We start from the raw sequence: 25,118 nt of genomic DNA on the forward strand, positions 1-25,118 counted from the left end.
CTATCATGCATGTCTGTGACTGGAAAATCCTTGTTGCTTTGATGAATAATTTGGCCAAGACAGGTATAACTCTCATTGTATGCCAACATTTGAAATAGGAATAGTAAAATGGTCTTAATCACAAAGATTTATGGGGCTGTTTATATTAAAATTGCTTTATAAAGAATAAATTTCATGATTAAAATGTCATAAGAATTTTTTACTATGAAAACTATCATATTTAATAAATAAAACTCAGATTGAGTACTCCCAGGATAAGATTAAATATTTTCTTTTGAATTCTGATCTGAGTAAACAACTATACCTTCATGATTAGACATCCTCAAGATTCTCTCTGCTTTTCATGCAAATAAATTTGAGCAAGATCAAATGGTAAGCCCTCCAGATGTTTTTATATGCAGAAGATATCCCACTGATTGAATCAAGCCTCTCAATATTATAGAGGCTCCAGGAAGAGATCTATAATCACTAAGAGGAGTTTGACTTCTTCAACTTAGAAAAAAAAAAGACCAAGTAAATGAAGAATTCCTATTGTATAGATAACAAATATTTGAATCAACACTGTAGAAGTTGTCTAACCATAGGTATATAAGTGACAAATAGTAGCCAATGAGTTAGTCCTAGAGCTGAAAAATGTAGGAAAGGAGACTAAATTGCTTTCATAAAGTTTTAAAGCTCTTTCATTTACTCCATGTTTCACACAAAAAGCAAAGTAACATCTTATTAATACTAACATTTTGCAGGTTCTGTACATGACATTCAAATGTAGAACATGACTGTCCCTAAAGAACTAAAGATAAGAATCAAATGGGATAATTTGAAGGTGCAATGGTGGGTGTGAGTGGGTTTCCATATGTAACCAACAAGGAACTCCAAAGAAGTATAAAAATAAAGGCCATTATTAAGAAAGGTATGAAAAGCTATGGTAAGAAAGTATGAAAGATGAGCAACTACAATGTCAGAGCTAGGAAAGCATAGAATATTAAATTTGTACTTTCACAATGTCTGAAGAAAGTAATAAAAATTTCTAATATGTTGAGGGGGATTCCTAGTTTGAACTTTTGGAACATAGACAAGAATCATACAAGATGGGCAGGTATGGACAGACTGTGATCTGTATAATGGAAGGGCACTCCCAAATGGATGAGTTAACAAATCCAATTGAGTATGTGAATACAATTGCTTCTTAATAAGGCTACTTCCATTTCCAGTTGTGCTTTTCCACAAAGTTAACCTTCATATTCTTTGAAAATATACCTCAATCTACTCATACAAGTCATACATTTGTCCACTTGCATTCAGGGGGTGTGCTGTTTTGATTCTTATTTAAAATTAAAAAATAATTTATTAAGCATCTAACATGTGGTGACACAAATATAAAAATTAAAATACCCCAACCTCCACAGAACTCACATTTTACTGATCCTATGTCATTCACCAAGCATTTTCAAAAATTGTTTATAGGAAGTTGCCATTTGCATAGTTTCATAAGGTTTGCAAAATATATCCTATTCTATTTCTATTCTCTCTTACCTCCACTTTACCAAAAATGTATACATTCTTGTAGTCAAAATAAATCACATCAAACAAACAAACAAATACAAAACCCCACAGCAATAAAGTAGACTCTTGTAGAAAAAATGTTGTAGAGAGGAAACTAACTTTGCACACATATGATTCAATAGACACTTATCAATGTCTATTGTGTGTCTAGGAATGTGATTTTACATGACTTATTTTTCTTATTTTGTTTCTAAGGATGTTTGTTTCAAATCACAAGTGTCTTTAATATAGTATAATATTTTCTTTTTTAATTTTTATTTTCAGGTAAATGGCATCAAGGTTTAAACTGTAAATACCGAAATGATTACTGCCATCATCCTAACCACTATGGCTTTGACTATTTCTATGGCATGCCACACACACTCACTGGCTCTTGTTGGCCAGATCCTTCCCTTCCCACTGAATTAGCCATAGAAAGTAAACTTTGGTTCTGCATGGAGCTAATCATCATTGCTGTGCTTACGCTGACTGTGGGAAAACTAATTAGGTTGTTCTCCATACCCTGGTGGATTATTATCGGCATTATCTTATTTGGCTTCTATATGGCCTTTTCTTGGTTCTCCAGTCTTCAGATATCTATATATTGGGATTGTATTCTCATGAGGCAACAAGAAATAACAGAACAGCCTATGAAGGCAGAAAGAAGTGGCTCAATTATGCTGAAGGAGGCAGTTTCTTTTATTGAAAGGTAACAATTATATTTTCTTTAGGGGAATCTTTCCCTGGTCTGGTACCTCCTTTTTAAAAAAAATTTAGTTTTAGTTTTAGATGCCTTTAGATGCCTACATGCCAAGGAATTTTTTACTTCAATATTGATAAATTTTAAAATTTGCATTCAATGACTCTTGGCTGTGACAGAATAGCTTTGTGGTCCTGGGTATTGTTTTTTTTTCTTGATAAAATTAATTAAAGTCCAAATTATTCCTTGAGTCTAAACCTATGGTCCTCTAATATCCTACAGACATTCATAATTCTGATGATTGGCATTTATATGATGGTTTCCAATTTGCAGAATTTTACATACCTTTCCACAATGTTATGAGAGAAGTGTTATTGACATACTTATTTGATAGATAAGGAAATTGAGAATCAGAATGGTTAAATGACTTACTAAGGCCACATAGCTAATAGGCATTAGAGACTAGGTTTGAACCCAGGTTTCCTTGATGACCAATCCAATGCTATTCCCTATGGCATTCTGTCTCTCAAGCTATTGCAGAAAAGTTCTGAGCAAATACTTTGTGATGAGCTCTACAAGAAATATAAAGAAGTAATGATTCTATATTATTTTTCTTGGGGGGGTGGGATCTGTTAGGGAAGACTTCAAGAAAATGGTATCGTATGATCTAGTTATTAAAGAAGGGCTAAAAATTGGAAGAAACTTTAGGTGATACCATTCTAGAATGAGTAAACCATAGGATATCAGAAATTATATTGAAAATGCTTAGTCTTTCATCTTCTTAATTATTAGGGACAAAAAAAAGCAGCAATTTCTTAGGAGTTTTCTGTCAGAAAATTATTTTGGTTCTCTGGGCAAAGATTAAGAACAGATTAATTCCTTCCAGTGATTGGTCATTATTTACAATATCATTTTACATACAAGATAGAACTTTATGACCCAACTCAAACTTGGCTCAAACTTGGGTGCCGAACAGCCCTCTGGAGAAGGAAAAATAGAAAGGAAAATGAAAGAAGCAGGAAAAATAACACTCTTGAACAGTTAACTGCTATTGAGAAACTGAGTAACAAAATTAAAATCAACAAACCCATGTCCTTCAAAAAAAAAAAGGAAGGGGCAGTCTTGCTTCCATCCCAGCAATCTAGGAAAATTGTTTTTGTATGGGAATTACGAGGAACTAGTCTAACAGGTTCATGCTGGTAAAAATACTCATGACACCCAGTAAAAAACAAATTACTTTCTCCTTAATCCAGTTAGGCTTTTCTCATCCAGATATTTCATAATATAGCTACCATAATGCCAGAAAACTAAACCAAGAAAGCCAACAATCTCATGAAGACTGACTTTTCATTTGTGCCAGGCCCAGGCATGCAACACAGATAAAACTGTGTTTATATACAGTTTCCTATTTTATTTTTCCATTTCTCTTCATATCTTAACTTCACACAATTCTTTCACTGATTTTGGGCACTGGCTCTTTCCTTAGGATAGGAATATATTCCTATATATTCATTATCTTTCTAGTATTTATTGTTGTTGTTTAGATATTTAAATCTTACCCAGCTCTTTGTGACCCCATTTGAGATTTTGTTGTCAAAGATACTGGAGTGTTTTAACATTTCCTTATCCAGATCATTTTATAGATGAGGAAACGGAGGCAAACAGGGTTAAATATTTGTCCAAAGTCAGACACCTATTAAGTATTCGAGGCTGGATTTAAATTTAGGTCTGCCTAACTCCAGGTTCAGCACCCTATCTACTATTTCACCAAGACGCTCTTGTAGGTTTGTGTTGGTTATTACCCAGCTCAAATTTCTTTAAAGTATACAAAGATTTGATTTAAGGACATTCATGTCAGTCAGTAAACTAGTATTTATTAATTGCTTACTATGTGCCAGGAAAGCAATAAGAAAGACAAAAACAAACAAAAAGAAACCCATAGGTTTTATTCTCAAGGCACTTCCAATCTCCTGGAGGAATCTATATGTAAACAATTGTGTAAAGAAAATAAATCCATATCTATATATCTATATACATACATATACATATAGGTTATATTTATCATATATATATTTATATATACACATATATGATAACAGGGGGCCATTACAGAGAGAAAGCTTTAAGATTAATTAAGTTGCTCATTCTACCTCATGTTAGTCCAAAGCTTTATTAAAAATTCTATTTTCTGAGAAAAAAAAATTGAAATGAAAATCTTACCTCTGACACTTTCTAGTTACATCACTAAGGAAAAAGGCACTGAAGGCCTCCTCTGTTTCATCATGTAAAATTTGAATGATGATAACCTTACTCTATAGATGCAGACACACCTAGAAGGAAGGGTGTGTCAGGCTACCTTTTGTAAGCTGCCCATTTCTTCCTTTGAAGGAAGAAGGAAGAATCAGTAGGAATGGTTCCCACACTCAGTCTGTAGGGTGACAATAAAGTCTTGTGGGTATATAGGTATCCCAGGGCTCATTGTGAGTCTCAAATAAGACAATGAATTTAAAGCACTTTGCAAAGTTCAAAGTCTATGTAAATATCTATGTAAATATCAGTTTTGATGATGACAATGATGATTATCAAACAGTGATGGAAAGAATAATCTGTAAGGAGATCTGTGTCTGTGTTTTTCCTATGACTTTTAAGACAGAAGATTTTTTTCTCTAAATTTTCTAGGTTTCTATGGAATAAATGTTGATTAGTAGTGTTTTTCCTAATTTTTATGTAGTATTTTATTGTAACTATATGAGGGATGCCAAGAAAAATCTAATCGAGATGAAGATAGGGGAAAATTTATATTATATTAATTGTATATCAATAATATTTTAATATATGCAATATATTATATCATGATATTAATCTGTGTGTTAACTGTTTTTTAAAAACTCATGCAAAATTCCATTTATTTGTCTTTTTAGAAACAAAGATAGACCTTTCCTCCTATTTTATTCTTTTTTACATGTCCATATACCTCTTCCCACAACAAATGAGTTTTTTGGAAGAAGCAAGCATAGTCTTTATGGAGACAATGTAGAAGAGATGGATTTTTTTGTAGGTGAGTGAAAGAAGCTACTCCAATGATTTCCTTTTACATAACAAGGGGAGGTTTGAGACATAATTGTGGAGCTTCACTTTGGCAATGATCTTTGTAACTTGTTGCCTTGGAAAGGTCTTTCTTCCCTGTTGTTCCTGTGTTCCCAGCATCTTCCTCCTCTTTCTTCCCTTCTTCCTTTTTCACATTAGGTGACAGAAACACTGAATAGATTTCTAAGCATGTGGGAGTGTAGTTTGTAGTTCTAGAGAATACAAAATATCACCAGGAACTTTTCATCCTCATATTGCTGCCTTGATTCTTGGGTTGTATTAGTGTTGGGGAAAAGAACACACATCTAAAGTTCTCTACTATTACTGTCTAGTAGAACTTTCAATCAATATCAGAAAAGATATGATATGCAATGAAAGCTTTAACTCAAAAACATGAAAATGATTGAAAAAATCAACCAATAACAATAATGGAAAGAGGTCTTTATTAGAATATTCTTGCTTCTCATCCCTAGATCTTCTCATATCATTTTACTATCTTAAGTTGCTGTGGGCTTGTTTTTGGAACTGGCCTAGGACTTAGGACCACACTATTGTCTCAGTGTTTCCTTATATCCTCAATTATCAAAATGGATTTTTTCCTGTTTCTCATTTCCTAAATATTAAGAACTCTATTAGCTTTTTAATAATTTGGAAAAATAACTAAGACCACCTATGTTATTTAGGGAAGAATTGGGTTTCATCTATCTACCTCTCTATCAGAGTGCTGAAATAAATGCTTAACAACTGGTTCTTAAACAACATATGCACAATTATCCATTTTTAAACTACTTATGGACTTGTTGGCAAATAGCATTGAAAGAAATGATGTAGTGGATAGAAATTTGAAGTCAGACTCAAGAATCCCTGAGTTCAAGTCCTGCCTCTGACACATATAGACTGTGTGATATTGGGCACATTACTTAATATCTCAGTATCCCAGGCAACAATCTAATACAATAAATTGCAAAGCAGATACCCTGTATATTTGGAGTAGCTAACAGTTCTCTAAACTAACCCAATAATTATCTGTCAAAAACTGTCAAGTAGAATCTATTTTTCAAAAAGAAATAAATACTATAAGCATAATTAAGATCTGGTGCAGTTTTCTTGACTGATGTCACCACACCATATGAAGGACCATTGGTAGCTTCAGGACAATTGTGTTGACACATAAGTGAAGTATTTTAGAAGCACATGGGAGCATTCTGTAACTAAGTCTCATGGGCTAACCTCTTGGAGTAGTTGTATTAGGTTACCAAGTTGTGGGAGTTTAGAAATGTGTCATATCCTCATTATTTATAATGTTATATTTTGCATGTCCTATATAACATAATCTTTATCTCACATCAAATGATGCATTGGGTATCCATACTTGCTTTAGAGTAGTTTCTGTAAATGTGACTTTATAGTTTCAAAATTAATCTAATTTTCTATTGTTTGAGAACTAAAATGCATTTGAAAATTATTTTCTATTGAAGAAATGTTTGTTATTCATGTGGTGATTAGTCAATCAATAAACATTTATTAAGCATCTATTATGTGCCAGGCACTGTGCTAAGTGCTGGGAATACCAGAAGAGGTAAAAGATAATTTCTGCTCTCAAGGAACTTACTATTTAATGGGAATACAAATAAGTATATACAAACAGCTGCATACAAGATAAACAGGAAATAAAAGAGGGAAAGCGTTGGCATACATGATTTTTTATAGTTTTACAAAAAAGAATTTAATATTAGATCAAAATAAAACATTACATGCTAAAATTATGAATATCTCCAATAATACTTGCACTTTTTTCCCCTTAAGGAAAACTTCTTGATGCTCTTGATGCAAAAGATTTGAAAAACAACACAATTGTCTACTTTGCCTCAGACCATGGAGGGCATCTGGAGATCATGAAAGGAAACATCCATTTAGGTGGTTTCAATGGGATATATAGAGGTATGAAGAGTGAAGAGTATTGGGGGATTGTTTTAGGCTTAAGATATTCAATGCTATGTTCTATTTTTTTAAATTAGAAGGCATTAAAGCAAGGTAACCAAAATTAGCTAATGCTGCCATGAAGCATGCTTGTGGAATTCTAAAGAGATTGATTATATGGAAATGTTTCTAACCTGCTCTCACAAGTGTATATAGGACAAACACAGACAAGTATATAAAAGAGAGTTTTTGGTTTAGATGTTTCTTTCATTCTTGTATTTTGGGAAATATTGAAGGTAAGAAGTATAGGAAAAGATAGAGGAGAAGAGGATCAGAGGAAAGAAAAAAAGGTAAGAACAGTGGAAGGAATTGGTATGGACGACTTCTACAGATGCCTCTAATGATTAGGTCCAATCCTTGACCTAGTTTCCAGTGATAATGGAAATATAAGAACTCTAGAAAACAAGCATAGAGTAGAGAATAGAAAATGGATAAGGAAACTTTAACTCCTCAACTCATACACACTGGATAGAGTGTTGTTGCTGTTCTTAGCTTTTAAGGCAAAATCCTTGATGTGTGATGCCAAAGACAGCCCAATCATTCACCCCTCAATCCCTTGTTTCTTTGTAGCTCATTGTTTACTTGTAAAGTGAGATACTCACAGAGAATACTAAGCACTGGGCACATGAAATCAAACAAATCTATGCTTCAGATGATTTATTTAATTATACAATATATTTAAGCTCATACATATTAGTGAACAAAAACTACTTGTGCCATACCTTTTCTTTTTTTAAATTGAATTTTATTGATTAATTAAGAAAAAATTTCCATAGTTACATGATCCTTGTTATTTCCCTCCCTTACTCATACCCCACTCCTGTAGCCAATAAGCAATTCGACTGGGTTTTACATGTGTCACTGATCAAGACCTATTTCCATATTATTGATACTTGCACTATGATGATCGTTTAGAGTCTACATCCCCAATCATATCCCCATCTACCCATGTGACTAAACAGTTGTTTTTCCTCTGTGTTTCTGCTCCCACAGTTCTTTCTCTGTATGTGGATAGCATTCTTTCTCATACATTCATACATTTCTCATACTCATACATTCCTCAGAAGTGTACTGGATCATTGCACTGCTGCAAGTAGAGAAATTCATTACATTCGATTGTGCCACAGTGTATCAGTCTCCGTGTATAATGTTCTCCTGGTTCTGCTCCTTTAGCACTGCATCAATTCCTGGAGACCTTTCCAGTTCCCATGGAATTCCTCCAGTTCGTTATTCCTTTCAGCACAATAGCATTCCATCACCATCATATACCACAATTTGTTCATCCATTCCCCAATTGAAGAGCATCCCCTTATTTTCCAATTCTTTGCCACCACAAAGAATGCAGCTATAAATATTCTTGTACAAGTCTTTTTCCTTATTATCTCTTTGTGGTAAGGCTGAATCAAAGGGCAGGCAGTCTTTTAAAGCCCTTTGTGCATAGTTCCAAATTGCCTTCCAGAATGGTTGGATAAATTCACAACTCCACCAGCAATACATTAATGTCCCTGTTTTGCCACATCCCCTCCAGCATTCATTACTTTCCCTTGTTGTCATGTTAGCCAATCTGCTAGGTATGAGGTGATACCTCAGAGTTGTTTTGATTTGCATTTCTCTAATTGTAAGAGATGTGCCATACCTTTTTGAATGGCATGTTTACTTTGTTTTATTTAACAATAGCTCACATTGCAACAGTGTTTTCAATAACAGTTTTCTCAGAAAATACCTATGAGCATTATTGTTTCTTTTTGATAAATGAAGCAAATGGGGCTCTGAGAAGTTAGATGACTTGTCCAAGAACTCTCAAATAGTTAGTATCAGTCATTCAGTAAGCATAAGGTGCTTAGTATGTGCCAGGAGCTTTGTTAAACAGTAGTGATACAAAGAAAGGCAAAAACACTTTTTCAGGACTCAAGGAGCCTTCATTTTCCTACTTGATAAAATGGTGATAACAACAGCACAATACCTGTCTCCCAGTGATTTGGGGAGAATACAATGAATATTTGCAAAACATTAAATACTATTAGAGTTAATATATAATACTCATAATAACATACCATAATAACAATAAGTATCTTAATAACAACTACAAAAATAATAATACTGAGGCAAGTCTTCTGCAAAGTTGAGTTTTGGACTGAATCTTAAGCCAGAATTCTAACTATGGCTTCAGATTCTTAGTGTAGTATTCTTTTGTTATATTACATTACCTCCCTTAGTTTAAAGCAATACAGCAAAATGATAAAATCTACAAATGGTCCTGAGATCTACTGAATTTGTGCTGTTTACTGTAGCTGATTCAAAAATAATTCTTATTGCTCTAACATCAGAAGTTCAGTCTGATGGACAGGTAAGTGGGTCAGTGGATTGAGAGCCAGGCCAAGATATGGAAGGTCCTGGGTTCAAATCAGAACATTCCCAGTCATATGACCCTGGGCAAGTCACTTAACCCTCATTGCCTGGCCCTTAATGCTCTTCTACCTTGGAAACAATACGTGGTATTCATTTTGAGACAGAAGGTAGAGGTTTAAAAACCATTTTAGCATATATAGTGGTTATGAGACAGCTGTCTTTACCAGGGTTGAAACAAGTTGGTGACCTGTATTTTCACTTGATTACACTTGATTTATTGTGTCGATAATCCAACTCAGTACCCTCAGTGATAAAGACTTTTTTTAAGTTCAATTACAGAAATTGATTTTGCTTCCATTTCTTCTGTTTTTCTTAAACCCTTACTTTCCACTGTAGACTCAGTACTGGGTATTGGTTCTAAGGCAGAAGAGTGGGAAAGGTTAGGCAATGGAAGTTAAGTGAATTGCCCAAGGGCACACAGCTAAGAAGTGTCTGAGGCCATACTTGAACTGAGGACCTCCCATCTCTGGACCTGGCTCTCAATCCACTGAGCCACCCAGCTGCCCTCTCCATTTCTTCTTGTATTGGCCCTATAGCAGTGTCTAGTCATTCTCATTCTGGACTCTTCCTTTTTACAATGTTTTGGACAGAATACTAAAAAGCTTAATTATCCTAAGCATTACTCTGATGATATGAATCCCCAGCTCAAAAACTTTTAATTGACTGCCTATTTAAATCTAAATTCAGTTTTTATCATTCAAGCCTTTCCATATTTTGGAACCAATCTAATTTTATCCCTTTATATCTTGAGCTTCTCCACCCAAACTATGTTTGAGTTACACTGGATAGATTATCTGTTGTCTGAACAAGCCTTGAAGCACTTCCTATCTCTTTCCTTTTGTTTAATAGTTCCCTCTACTCTATTTGTCTGAAATCTTATTCATCTCTCAAAGCCTAACTCAAATGCCACTTCTGTCATCAAATCTTGATTGTTCCCAATAAGATATAATCTATTCTTGGAAACTTAATGAAATGTTACACTTATTTGTGACTTTTATTAAATTCTGCCTTACATCATAGTTATTTGAATAATTGTTTTATCTTTTAAAAAATTACTTTAGTTAAACAAATATTTAAGTCTTCTATGTATAATGAAGATACTATGCCAAGTTCTAAGGATACAAATATTGAAAATAAAATGACATAGTCCTTAACATCAAATAGTTTTCAAAGTAAATGGGAATGTGAGGGAATGAGACATGTATATAATTATAATACATTAGAAAATTAAATTCATGGAAATGTGAGAGTAGCTTTAGAGTTTAAAGAAAGTAGGAATATTTTAAGATCTTTGAAATCAGAGGTTAAGGCTTATTCACCTTTGTACCAATTCTAGATCCAGCACCAAATTCTACACTGCATCAAATTAAATTGAAGGAATTACTGAATCAAAGTTAATTAATAAATATATATAAGCAATAAAAACTTATGAAGTGCCATAAACTATGCTAAGCACTGGGAATACAAAGACAAATGTGAAAAAGTACCTTCCCAAATTATGCATAAAGAGTTGCAAACTGTGAATACCCCATGACCCAACAATTGCACTATAGCACTATTAGTTTTATTTCCTAACATGATCAAGGGAAAAGGAAAAAAAGACCTATATGTTCTAAAATCTTTAAAACATCTCTTTTTGTAGTGGCAAAAAACTGGAAATTGAGGGCATATTTATCAATTGTCTGTCAAGTTGTGGCAAGTGATTATGAAAGAACGATACTGGGTCCAAAGAAGTGACAAGCAGGTTAATTAAAAAAAAAAACAGTGTCAATGCAATGTCCCTGAACAATCTGCAGGGATCTAAAAAATACTATCCACAAGCAGAGGATAAACTGTGGGAGTCAAAACACGGATGAAAAACAACTGCTTGACTACAGGGTTGGAGGGGATATGACTGAGGAGAGACTCTAAATGAACACTCTAATGCAAATTCCAACAACAGGGAAATGGGTTCGAGTCAAGAACACATGTGATAACCAGTGGAATCATGCGTCGGCTATGGGAGAGGGAAAGGTGGGGGGGGGGGAAGAGGGGAGGAAAAGAAAATGATCTTTGTTTCCAGTGAATAATGTTTGGAAATGACCAAATAAAATAATGTTTAAAATTTTTAAAAAAAGTATATTAGTAGAGAACTGTTGGAGAAGAAATTCAGATGAAAACATATGGTATGATTTATCACTTGTTTATTTGAGTATATAATTTGGGGTTTTGGTTTTATAAGTTTATTTACTTACAAAAATAAATAATATGGGAATGTTAAAAAAAAACAGGAAATAACTACATGAAATCAAGAAGCATAAAATAAGGTGAACCTAGAGAACATTATATACAGTGAAAGAAATATTGTGTGAAGAATAACTTGTGTATGTCCACCTTCAGAGAAAGAATTAATATATAGAAACAAGCAAAACAGTTTTACATATATGTATGTATATATCTATATATATATATATCTACATATATATATTCAGATGATGCCTATTTTAGTTCAGGAAAGGAAAGGAGAATGGGAAATACTGGGAAATTTAGTATAATAATCAAATAAATACTTTAAAAATGCTTAAAAAAGAAAAAGGACCTTCTGTCAATCACTTACATTCTAATGGGAGAAACAGTAGGTAAACAACCAAGTATATGTTGACTACTTACTAAATAAATTCAAAATGGTTTTAGAAGGGAGAATACTAGTAAACAAGAAGAATGAAGATGAGGATCAGGAATGGCTTCATGTTGTGCATCTTAAAATTTCTCAGATTCTACCTTGGAACATTTGGTTAATAGGAATATATTGGGAACTCTAACATTACTCCACCCACACTTAGGCATTTTTAGGGGAAGATAAAGTTGTAAAACTCCTTACTGAACAATGAAAAAGTACTTAACTCATACTTATAGTGAAGCAAAAGCCCTTAAGCTAGGTCTATTTTTAGATCTAATACAAAAGGGTGCTAAGTACCTATGAAGGTTAAATTAATCACTAAAAGGGCAAGCTTAGCAAAGAGATAGATGTGAATTACTCAGAAGTTTTAGTCTATCCAGAGGAGGTGATAACAAGATGTGAATTAAGAATGGTCAGTCCTTTGTAAAACGCCAACTGTGATTGGTAGATGTGAAGATTTAGGGGAGGTGACATGGAAGAAAATTCTCTTTAACAGTAGCTGTCTGAACCAGTTCAAGGTAGTTCGATTTAGTTCAGCTTAGGAAGCTGAATTGGAGTCTTTCAGTGGCTGAACTTAGTTGAACTGGAGGGTCTCTCTGAACACTACAGTTTTGCTTGGAAAAGATCTTGTAGTGAGTGATTAAAGACTGATAGTTTTCTCTCTTAAAAGAAAGACCTAGGCCATGGCCTAGGCCCTAGCCTTCCTATTATTTCCTCTTACTCTATCTCTCTCCCTTTCTTTAATTCCTTCATTTGTATTAATTAAAATCTCCATAAAATCCAGCTGACTTGGGTATTTCATATTTGGTAATTTTTCCCATGGCGACCACTTATTTTTGATATAAAATCAAGACACTAAAAAGTATCTTTACAGTTTTGGCAATTCAAAGTCTTGAAACCATGTTTTCGCAGTCACAATGTTTAAAGTGGAATTTGGTTTGAGGATAAAAGGAAACTAGAAACTTCAAGAGATTAAAGTGAGGAGGGAATGTTTTGTTTTGCTTTTTCACATGGTCAATAGCAAGGGTGAAGTCACAAAAATAAGAAATGGAGTTTAGTGTGTACAAAACAACAAAGAGTTCCAATATGGCCCAATTATAGAGTTCAGGGTGAATAGAAAGGAAAGGTAGGAAGAGATTAAGACACATGAAAAGCATCACATGTTAAAATTCAAAGTTTCTATTTGATCCCGGAAGCAATATGGTGTCCCTTGAATTTACTGAAACAGATCTCTACTTTATTAAATTTAATTGGCAGCACTGCAGATTTTGGATTGGATTGGAGAGAATGGCGAGAGGCTTGAGGCAAAAAAAAATAGTCCTGACTTTTAGACTCTTGGAAGCTATGTGATCAAGGCACTTAAACTCTGCTTGCCTTTATCCATTAGAGAAGAAAAAAATGGCAAACCATTCCAGTATTTTTCCCAAGAAAACGCCATAAATAAGAATTGGTGTGCTATGATCCATGACATCTGAGAGTCAAACACAACTGAATGATAGCAGTGCAACAGTGAAAGTGAGAGATGATGAAAGCCAGTTTTTTCCCTTATAGATGCAATATGTGTCTTCTTTTACAGCATGAGCCATATGGAAATGTGAATTGCAGGACACTGTCATAATCTAGATCAGATTATTTACTATCTCAGGGAGGCAGAGAATCTGGATCCCAAAATGTCAGAAAACAATTGTCAAAAATTGTTTCTAGGGGGCAGCTCAGTGGATTGAGAGCCAGGCCTAGAGATGGGAGGTCCTAGGTTTAAATCTGGCCTCAGACCCTTCCCAGCTGTGTGACCCTGGGCAAGTCACTTGACCCCCATTGCCTAGCCCATACTACAATACACAGTATTGACTCCAAGACAGAAGGTAAGGGTTTAAAAAAAAAAGGGTTTCTACATTTGATTGAGAAAGAAAAAAAAAAGAAATGATAAAGACTAGAATTAGGATGGTAGCTGTTTAAGTGGAAAGGATGAAACAGGTGAGACTCCATAGGCAAGAATTAACTACTCATTGGATATATGCAGTAAGAGAGAGTGAGAAGTTAAGATTGAAATTGAGGTTTCAAACTTGTGTGCCGACGAGGTTGGTGATTCCCTTAGTGATTTTAAAGAAGTTCAGAAGGGAGAGAAGTTTTGGAGGAAAAATATTGAATAATGAAATATATATGATTATGTATTTGATGTGTGCCATTTGAAATGCTTCTGGAATATTCAATACTAAATATGAAATAACCAATTGGAGATCTGCCAAAAGATTATGATCAGCTAAATAGAAATGTGATAAGAGTTGAGATGATAATTAAAATGTGATTGTCATAGTGATTGACAGTGATGATAAAGTTAAACTGCTCTAGATTTCAGTAGAATGAGGGATTCGTTTTCTTTTGCCTAATCCTGATTTGCAAATGCATGCTTCAGATCACAAGGATGACTGCCCCCCCCAAGTTAATCTTTTCTTTTTGTATTCAAGCAGTGCTTAATATTTCCTTTTATTAAGCAGGTAATTTGCATATATATATATTTTTTTTTCAAAAACATCTCTCTTAACAGAAAAGTTCAAAGTTTATGCCTTACTGACTCCAGAACTACGTAACCAACAGTTTCATGTCTCCATTTATGAAAAAAAAATTAATTTCCTCACTAAAGCTAAGATCTAGCCATGTTACTTATATACCCTCTTCCCCAAATAAACTCCCTATTACCTCTAAGACCAAATATGAAATCTCCTGGTTTATAAAGACCTTTATGACCTACCCTCTTCCTATCTTTTCAGTTTTCTGAGACTTTACTCACCTCCAAATACTCTATGACTTTACAACACTATTTTTGCTGGGTTTTTTTCACAACACTCTCCATCATCTTACTCCTTGTCTTTTCTGTACCTCTTGCCTACAATTCTCTCATTAAAAGGTTTCCTAAGTTTCCATCAAGACTCAACTGAAATCTCACTGTCTTTTAAGAGATCTTTTCAATTTCTCCTTCACTTCTGGTGCCCTCTCTCTGACATAACTCCCCATCTACTCGATATTTATCTTGTTTGCATGTTTTCCCAATTGGAATGTGAGCTCACTGAAAGTAATTACATATTAAGTGATTAATAAATGCTTTTTGACTCTCTGATTTTTGGATATTTACGTATGTCTAAATATCCAAAAGAAATTACTTGTATGCATTTATATTTGTATACACAAGTTGTCCCCAAAATTTTGGTTTAAGTTTCATAAGCATTCTCGCTGCTAAGAATATCTTAGAAAGATATGCTAATATGTTTTTCTTAACAAATAGGTGGAAAAGGAATGGCAGGATGGGAAGGTGGAATTCGAGTCCCAGGGATTGTTAGATGGCCAGGAATATTGCCAGCTGGAAAAGTTATTGAGGAACCTACAAGTCTGATGGATATTTTCCCAACTCTAACTGCACTAGTAGGAGCAACTTTACCTCAGGATAGGTAAGAAAATAACAATATCTAAAACAAGTGCTTATCAACTTTATTTTCTTATAAGAGGAAAATAAAATGAGGGTCGGTTCTCTTCTCAAAGACTTTTCATGCCAAATATCTAGGTACCTTTCACTTTAAACATGGTTGTATCCTTTGATTATATAGACAAACAAAATATATCTGATCCCACCAAAGCAGGGCAACTTTGTATAAACAGACATTGATAAGTAATAATGTTTTTGAGAATCCTGGTGATGATGAGAAAGTATAGGACAGATAGATATAGAAGTTGAGACTAACTCTTTTTCTTTATGAACAGATAATCATTTTTAGTCTTCAATGTTCAAGATCCAAAGTAAACATGAAGACAGAATTAGGGTGAAATTTATGACTGCCAAAATTGGCGAATCTTATGGTTTACCGAAGGTGGTACTCTATGTCCCAGTAGAAACTTTCTTGTGATACAATTAATTAAAAATAAAACGCTGATTTATCAATATTTTCACATAGCACTGAAATTTAAATAGAATCCAGGACAAAGCAGATGTAGGGATTTTTAAAAATATGTATTTTTATTTATATCAAGGAAGTTGTACTGCTAGCACTTTCCTTAATACAGAGAGAAAATTAAGTTGACTGTTTGCATCCCCCAATACATTATCTCTACTAGGAACTAAGAAATGTTAGTTAATGTAAGAAGAGCAGGATTTTATTTAGAATACTAAAGGTTTCAGAAGAAATAATATAAATTCTGACCTCAAATGTAGCCTTCAAACATTGTAGAATATAAATTGCAATATGGAGTTTATCCATCATGTATACATATATTTATAGAAAAATACCTTCTATCATATTTCTTGCTTTCTCAGGAGATGAGAAAGGGGTGAAGGGAGAAAATCTGAAATTGACCTAGATTAAAAATTTTTTTTTTAATTTAAAAAAATTTTAGAAGAAAAAATACTCTTAAAATATACTTCTGAACTCTAACCATTAGAGGCAAAATCCTATATTTCCCAAAGGTTTTGTGATGTCAGAGATTTTTTTCAAGGATTCTTGGGAAACTTAAATTATTCCTCTGACCACATGTAAAAGATTAGAAATTACATTGGAAAAATAATCTTCATTTCAAATGTACTTTGAAACTTGAAAACATTTCTTAAAAGCCCAAATTGGAACTAATGCTGAAATAAAGAAAATAGTAATATTTCTCTAAAAAAATACTAAAAATTTAAGAAACACTTTAAAGGATAATGTATTGGAGAATGCAAACAAATCCAAATGGGGGGGGGGGAATCCTTCAATAATAAATTAAATGAAACAGAATTCATATCTGTGAAACTTCTCTTTTTTTAGAGATTCAGAAGAAAAAAAATTATTTATTTTATTTAAAAAAATTTTTCCCATGTGAATAAGTTTATTTAGTCAATTTAGAACATTATTCCTTGGTTACAGTAATGACATTATTTCCCTCCCTCCCATCCATCCACTCTTCCTGCAGCCAATGTGCAATTTCATTGGGTATGACTTGTGTCCTTGATCAGAACCCATTTCCATGTTGTTGTTTACACTAGGATATTCATTTAGAGTCTATATCCCCAACCATATGCCTTCAACCCATGTATTCAAGCAGTTGTTTTTCTTCAATGTTTTCACTCCCTCAATGTTTCCTCTGGATGTGGATAGTGGTTTTACTTGTAGGTTCCTCTGAGTTGTTCAGGATCACTGCATTGCCACTAACAGAGAAGTCCATTACATTTGATTGTACCACAGTGTATCAGTCTCTGTGTACAATGTTTTCCTGGTTCTGCTCCTCTCACTGCATCATTTCCAGGAGATTGTTCTAGTCCCCATGGAATTCCTCCACTTTATTATTCCTTTTGATGATTCTCTTGAGTTCTGTGCGTGGACATCAAAATTTCTGTTCAGGTCTGATCTTTTCTTTGCAAATTCTTGGAATTCTTCTATTTTGCCGAATGACCATACTTCCCCCTTGTGACAAGGAAATCACTTTAAAAGACTGATATATATTAATTTAAGGTCGCCAAGGAATTCAGCTATGTAATTCCTAAATGAAACTCAAGTCAGCAGTCAACCTTTTATGGAGTTTAATTACAAACAGAATGAAGAAAGGTATTAGAGATAGAGAGAGAGAGGGAGAGAGAAAGGGGAGAGAAGGGAATAGGGCTTAAATACCCCTTCTGTTTAGGCTGGGCTAAAAGGCCCAAGCCCTTAGATAGCTGGGGCAAAGAAAGGACCTTTGCCCACCAGAATTTCCCGCTGCCACTGGGGTCTCAGTGCTCTAGGTGGGGGGAGGGGTCCTGGGACCTTCCTTCTGCCTTCCTCTTAAACCCGAGTGTTCTCGGATTCTGGCTGGGGGCGGGGGTGTACCTTTTGAATTGAGTCCAGCAGGAGGGTTCCTTGGCTCTGTCTTGTTACGCTTGATTTTCAGTCTCCTGGGAGCATTCAGTTTGTGATCGGTAAGGAAGGGTATTCAGAAGTCTAAACTTCAGCTCCTTCTAGGTCGCCACCTTGACTCCACCCCTCAGAAGAAAAATTTGCAAATGAATAAATTAGGTTTCTCTATATACTTATATTAGGAGTTGAGAGGGGAAAGATAATAAACCAATGATGGAAAACCTTTTAGAGACCAATTGCCCAAACTGTGGCCCTCATGCAAATGTGAGCAGCCCCTTACCTCAGACATGGGAGGAAGGAAGCGCTCCCACTGGGCTGATTGCAGAAGGGCAGATGATGTGAAAAATGTCCTCAGGGACTGTGGGAGGAAAGCAGCCCCCTCCAGGACAAGTTTCCATAGGTTTGCCAAAGTATAAATTCTCAGAGCACTCCTCCTTGTATCTCTCTCTGTCTGTGTACTTTATCACATTCTGGTTTGTGCTACTTTTATTTGTATGAGAAGCATTAACTCCCATGTTAGATTATAAAACTAGGTAAAGGATCATGCTTTATTTGTCTTTGTATTACCCATAGTACTAAAATCATACACTGATACCTCATTTGGCTTAGAAATCACTCATATTTCTTGCATGCAATGTAGGTGAGGTTGTGTCTAGGCCTCTCTCTGGCCTAATCACCAGCTTTCTTATCTTGCATTTTCTTTAATCCTTAACCTTTAATAAACCTCATAAAAATATAATACTCCTTGCAGAGAGAAACTAATTTCTATCTGCCACAGTCTACCCTAATTTTTAATCTTTACAGTTGGCCTAGTCACGACCTCACATTATGAAAAGAGCCACGTCTGCTTGCAAGTGGAAAACAGGGAAGAAAAAAAGAGACCAAAAGGGCCTTTCCAATCAGGTTAAATACCTTCTCGATCTCGGCCCACATGAGAATTCAGTGAGAGTACAAAGAATTTTGGGGAAGTGGAGCAAGGGCTTCTGGGGATTGAAGTCCTGTATTCAAGTCTATTTTTTACATCTCTCTGTGTGATCATTTTTGGAAAAAATTAATTTTTTTTCCCAAAAAGGATCATAAAAACATAATCAACTTAAAGATTATAATAATGTGAGGATAAGAGAAAAAAAAGAACAAAACCAATAATTGCTGGATGCATTGACAGAAAGCCAGTTAGGGGGAAGTCCCCTTTGACATGAAAGTATACATACAAATAAATGTTCAATCAACCAAACCCAGAGTTCATTCTTGTGCAGCTTGTGGTCTGGAGGCTTCTTCATGGTGGCTTCTCCAACAGTTCAGTTTCTGGATTCAGAGAGGTAGCATGTTTCTTTACCTAAAATTCTTCTCAAAAAGAATTTAAACTTTGCAATTTATATAATAATTTTTTTTTTTACAAGACTGACATTCCAGAAGGCTGATGAGTAAGGTTGTAAGTTTCTTTTGGGGGAAGAATTCTAGTATGAATATATATGTTATGAAAGTTTACAGATAGAATTTGCTATTATGTGTTGATGGACTAAGTATTGGCCATTATGAATTCATGAATATTTTTGTCCTACAGGGATTCCTCCTATGACAATCTTCCAAAAATGGACACTAATAAATAACATTTTAAATTATTTCATGTAATACAATTTTTAATAATTGTTGGCCAACCTTTTACATCCATGTTCTCTCCCTCCCTCTCCCTCCTTTCCCCAGCCCAAGAAGGCAGTATGTTATATGATAAAGATTATATATGTATATAGTATCATACAATACATATTTCCATGTTCATCTTGTAAAGTAAGATATATATATATATATACATATATATATATATAAATTACTTATAATAGAGAAAAATTCATTAGGGAAATAAAGTGAAGAATGTTATATTTCAATATTCATTCAGACTTCTTTGGTAGTGGGTTAACCTTTTTCATCATAAATCCCTCAGAGTAGTCCTGAATCTTTGCCTTTGTTGACAATAGTTAAGTGACTCATACTTAACAGTCACACTCTATTGTTGTTTGACTGATTTCTATTGATTAACTTCTACAACTTTCTCCTGATCCTGATCACTTCACTCTGCCTCACTTTCTATGAGTCTTTCAAAACTTTTCTTTGTTGTAGATGTTACCTAGTATTAATCTTTGAAGCTTTTAAGGTCTGAGTTAGTCTTGACTTTTCCAATAGTATTGAGCAAAGAAACTGCTTTCTTTGTAATACTTTAATTTTTCCAAAATTGTGAAACCAGTTCTTGTTTTATTACCTCAGGGTGATTGATGGCCGGGATCTAATGCCTTTATTGAAGGGAGAAGTTGAACACTCAGAGCATGAATTCATGTACCACTACTGTGGTGTATTTTTACATGCTGTACGGTGGCATCCAAGGAACAGTAAGTAAAAAATATTCATGGAGTCTAAAATGTGCTAAAATACAATCAAAATTTTAGTTCTACTCCTTGTTATGTGCCCTTGTATATGTTTCTTATCCTCTTTAGACTAGTTCTTCATTTCTATTTTTCTCTTCAGAAAAAATAGAGGATTAGGTTGATTGATCTCTAAGATCCTTCCCATTCAGAATATCCTGAAATAATACCACTTCCAATCCTATAATAGGATGAATGATGTCTTCTGAAGGTTCTTTACTAAAGCTCATACCTTCTTGAAAGTCACAAAAATTAGTCCAAAATGTAGGGAATAATTTAAAATAACATTTGTTTTGAGGAATGGTTCTAACCAATCCTATTTTGGAGAAAAGGAGAAGAAAAAGGAGTTGTGATTTTATTTCCAAGGTTTCTGGACACAAAGAATGAAATAATAACATGATTTCCTAAAAATTAAGAGATGACAATTTTACCAATTTTTGTAAGGAGATATGTGAAAAGTTGTTGGAAATATAGGCAAAGTCTGGCAGTGTTATACCTGGGTAAATGGGTGAAGTTCATGTAGTTTCTCTAACAGATTTTTTTCCCCTATTTACTTCTAGGTAGCACAGTTTGGAAGGTTCATTATATGACTCCAGTTTTCAATCCTGAAGGAGCAATAGGTTGCTTTGATATATTATATTGTCCATGTACTGGGGAAAATGTCATTCATCATGATCCACCTTTGTTGTTTGAGCTCTCAAGGGATCCTTCTGAATCTAACCCCCTTTCCCCAGCTGATGAACCCCAATATAATTCAGTAATAAGGATAGTCGCAAATGCAGTGGAGCAGCATCAAAAGACCATCAAAATTGTCCCAGAGCAACTTACTTTGTATAATGATAATATAGTAGGACTGAGGCCATGCTGTGGTGTTTTTCCATTTTGTTTTTGTGATAAGGAAACTGAAAATTCAACTATAAAATTGTAACCAAAATATAAGAAGATTTTTTTCCATTAAAAACTGCTTATTTCCCAATTTTAATGACCAATGATTAGACTAGTCTTTAAGTAAAGTTATGGCCTAGTCAATAGCTTTAATATTCAGGAACATGATACCATCTCCAATTTGGGTTCAGAGAACTGCTGGGTTCAAATTTCAGGGTTTCTACTTACTACCTATATGGTCTCAGTCATGGGTCTTAACCTCTCAGAGGCTCAATTTCCATACCTATAAAAATGAACAGATTAATTTTCTTGTTTTCTAAGAGCTGTGATAGCTTGAGCAAAGTAATATGGGAAGAAGAGAAGGATTATAATCAAATAAGCAATAACTCTTGAGTCAGAAAACTTGGATTTATATACTGCCTCTGGTGCTTACTGCTTATGTGATAATGAGAAAGATATGAAATATGCCTGGGTCTGATTTCTCATTTCTAAAATTAGGGGATTGGGATGGTATCTGAGGTTCTCTTTTTTATTTCTCAATCTATGATGATGCTTTTGGAGATTAAATTCTTTCAGATGTATAATGAGGAAGTTGAAAAGATAATTTCTTTGTGGCCCCTTCCATTTAATTCCAATCCATGAAATAAAAATATAAAATGTTTCTTCATTTAACCTCACTATTGAGAACTTCTGCTTATTGTGGCATAATGTTTTATATAGCACTATATGGTTTTAAAAAATGTTATATTTACCACTAGAGGGCACAGTGGCATAGTCTAATGGAGGGAAAATGTTAAAGAATTTAGGATTTTGTTTTTTGTTTTTTTCCAGGAGTTTACTGTTAGATTACTAACCTTGAAAAAAAAAAGTTTGTATAAGTCTCTTTTCTGCCCCCGACTCATTTAATGAAATACCTATATGTACTCTGGATGGAACAGGAGATTAATAAAGAGAAATCTATGTTGTGGTGAAAAGAGTAAGGGATTTTAAATCAGAGGGTGAGTATGAATTCTAGCAGTGTCACTAATTAACAATGTGATACTGGGACTTCCGGTCAAGATGGTGGCTTAGAGAAAGCTAAAGTTCAGATCTCCGGAAACCCTTCCTTACAGATCTCAAACTATATGCTCCCAGGGCACTGAAATTCAAAACGAACAACAGCATAGACCCTGGACCTGGATCAAAAGGTATGGCCCCCCAAAAGCCAGAACCCAAGATCACTCGGACCTAAGGGGTAGGCAGAAGGAAGGTCCCAGGGCCCATCCCCCCCAACCCAGAGTGCTGAGTCCAAGGCAGCAGAGGGAATGTCAGAGCCTGCAAAAAGGCCTCAGGGCTGGCTATTCTGAAGGCCACTTCCTGAAAACAACCTGACTCAGTCACAGGGGCACCCAACACAGACAGCAGGGAAACAGAGAGAGATGGGAAGGAACCTGTAGCCCCCTGGCTGGATCCTTCCATCAGAGACTCACAGAAGGTCCCTGCCTCAGGGTATACTCAGTTCAACCCAGCGGAAGTTAATCCCATCAGGAGCCCTCTGAGCTCCAGGAAGCTGCTGCCCCTCCCCCCTAAGAGTACAGTGTCTTCTGGCCGACAAAGGTATTGAAACACCTTGCAGAGAGTGCCAAGCCAGGCTCAGAGTGTGGAAATAAGGCAAAGGAGAAGCATCGGGAGGGAACTGAGGAGGGCAGTAACACCGAAACACCAGCAATTCTAGGCTTCCCCGGGAAGACAGAACAGCTGGGGAGAATGGACAATTTGCCTAGGGCTAAAGCCTCTGAACACCAGACAGAGATAAAACAAGCTATTCCTCCCTATTCAGATAGAGATGGCAAACAGCACAGAAGCACAAAAGCCTCAAAACTCCAAGAAAAACAAGAAGAAGGGGGCGACTTTGGACACATTTTATGGAGCAAAAATACAAAATACAGAGGAGATAGAAGAGGAAACACAAGCAAATGTCCCAAAACCTTCCAAAGGAAATGGAAACTCTCCACAAACCCATGAAGAATTTGAATTGGAAATGATCAAAAAGATGGAAGCCTTCTGGGAGGAAAAGTGGGAAATAATGCAAAAGAAATTCACGCATCTCCAAAACCAGTTTGACCAAACTGAAAAGGAAAACCAAGCTTTAAAGGTCAGAATTAGGCAACTGGAAGACAACGAGCAAGAATTAATAAAGCAAAGCCAAAAGACCAAGAAATTAGAAGAGAACATAAAATATCTCACTGACAAGGTCATAGACTTGGAAAATAGAGGAAGAAGAGACAATTTAAGAATAATTGGACTACCAGAAAAGTTAGAAATAAACAGCAAACTTGACATCATAATACAAGATATAATCAAAGAAAATTACCCAGAGATCCTAGAACAAGAGGGCAATACAGACACTGAAAGAGTTCACAGAACACCCTTTACACTAAATCCCCAAAAGACAACTCCCAGGAATGTAATTGCCAAATTCCAAAGCTTTCAAGCAAAAGAAAAAATCTTACAAGAAGCCAGAAAAAGACAATTTAGATATAAAGGAATGCCAATCAGGGTCACACAAGACCCTGCAAGTTCCACTCTGAATGATCGTAAGGCATGGAACATGATTTTTAGAAAGGCAAGAGAGCTGGGCCTTCAACCAAGAATCAGCTATCCATCAAAACTGACTATATACTTCCAAGGGAAAGTATGGGCATTCAACAAAATAGAAGATTTCCAACTTTTTGCAAAGAAAAGACCAGAGCTCTGTGGAAAGTTCGATATCAAAAAACAAAGAGCATGGAATACCTGAAAAGGTAAATATGAAGGAAAGGGAAAAGGAGAAAAATGTTATCTTTTTCTTTTACTCAAACTCTCTTCTATTAAGGACTACATTTATATCAATCTATGTATATTAACATGTGGGAGAAATGTAATGTATAAATAGGGGGAAAAGAAAAACCAAATAGAATAATATTTCTCACACAAAGATTCACATGGGAAGGGGAGGGGAAGAAAACTCCTATAAGAAGGAGAGGAAGAGAGTTTTTACTTAAACCTTACTCTCAGGGAAATCAACTCTGAGAGAGAAGAACATCCAGATCCATTGGGATCTTAAATTCTATCTTACCCAACAAGGGTAGGGAGAAGGGAAAACCAAGGGAGGTAGGGTGGAGGGAACACAAAAAAGGGAGGGAAGAAGAAGGGGGAGTGGGAAGGAACAAAAAGGGAGGGGCTAGAAAGGGAAACATATCAAGGGAGGGGACAAGGGAGACTGATTTAAAGTAAATCACTGGATTAAAAGGTAGAGGTGAAGAAGAAAGGTTAGAATTAGGGAAGGATATCAAAATGCCAGGGAGTCCACAAGTGACAATCATAACTTTGAACATGAATGGGATGAACTCACCCATAAAACGTAGATGAATAGCAGAATGGATTAGAATCCAAAACCCTACCATATGTTGTCTTCAAAAAACACACATGAGGTGGGTTGACACCCACAAGGTCAGAATTAAAGGATGGAGTAAGATCTTTTGAACCTCAACTGATAGAAAGAAGTCAGGAGTGGCAATCATGATATCTGATAAAGCCAAAGCAAAAATAGACCTGATCAAAAGGGATAG

General features: G+C 35.0%; 1 protein-coding gene across 4 annotated transcripts in view; it reads left to right on the forward strand.

Annotated features, from left to right (window-relative positions):
* The window catches only part of LOC100009995 (arylsulfatase F), an 80,586-nt gene extending 58,381 nt beyond the window's left edge, over window positions 1-22,205 (forward strand). For all 4 annotated transcript variants that reach the window (XM_016424805.2, XM_007500980.3, XM_016424806.2 and 1 more), the window contains 6 exons: window positions 1,828-2,251; window positions 5,164-5,300; window positions 7,136-7,270; window positions 15,658-15,820; window positions 20,489-20,610; window positions 21,204-22,205. In XM_016424805.2, the coding sequence (XP_016280291.2) occupies window positions 1,828-2,251; window positions 5,164-5,300; window positions 7,136-7,270; window positions 15,658-15,820; window positions 20,489-20,610; window positions 21,204-21,571 (1,349 nt within the window). In that variant the 3' untranslated portion in view covers window positions 21,572-22,205. The remainder of the gene's footprint in view (window positions 1-1,827; window positions 2,252-5,163; window positions 5,301-7,135; window positions 7,271-15,657; window positions 15,821-20,488; window positions 20,611-21,203) is intronic.
* The last annotated feature ends 2,913 nt before the right edge of the window (window positions 22,206-25,118 follow it).

Source organism: Monodelphis domestica, chromosome 8 (assembly GCF_027887165.1).
Source record: "Monodelphis domestica isolate mMonDom1 chromosome 8, mMonDom1.pri, whole genome shotgun sequence".
In the NCBI taxonomy this organism is placed as follows: domain Eukaryota; kingdom Metazoa; phylum Chordata; class Mammalia; order Didelphimorphia; family Didelphidae; genus Monodelphis; species Monodelphis domestica.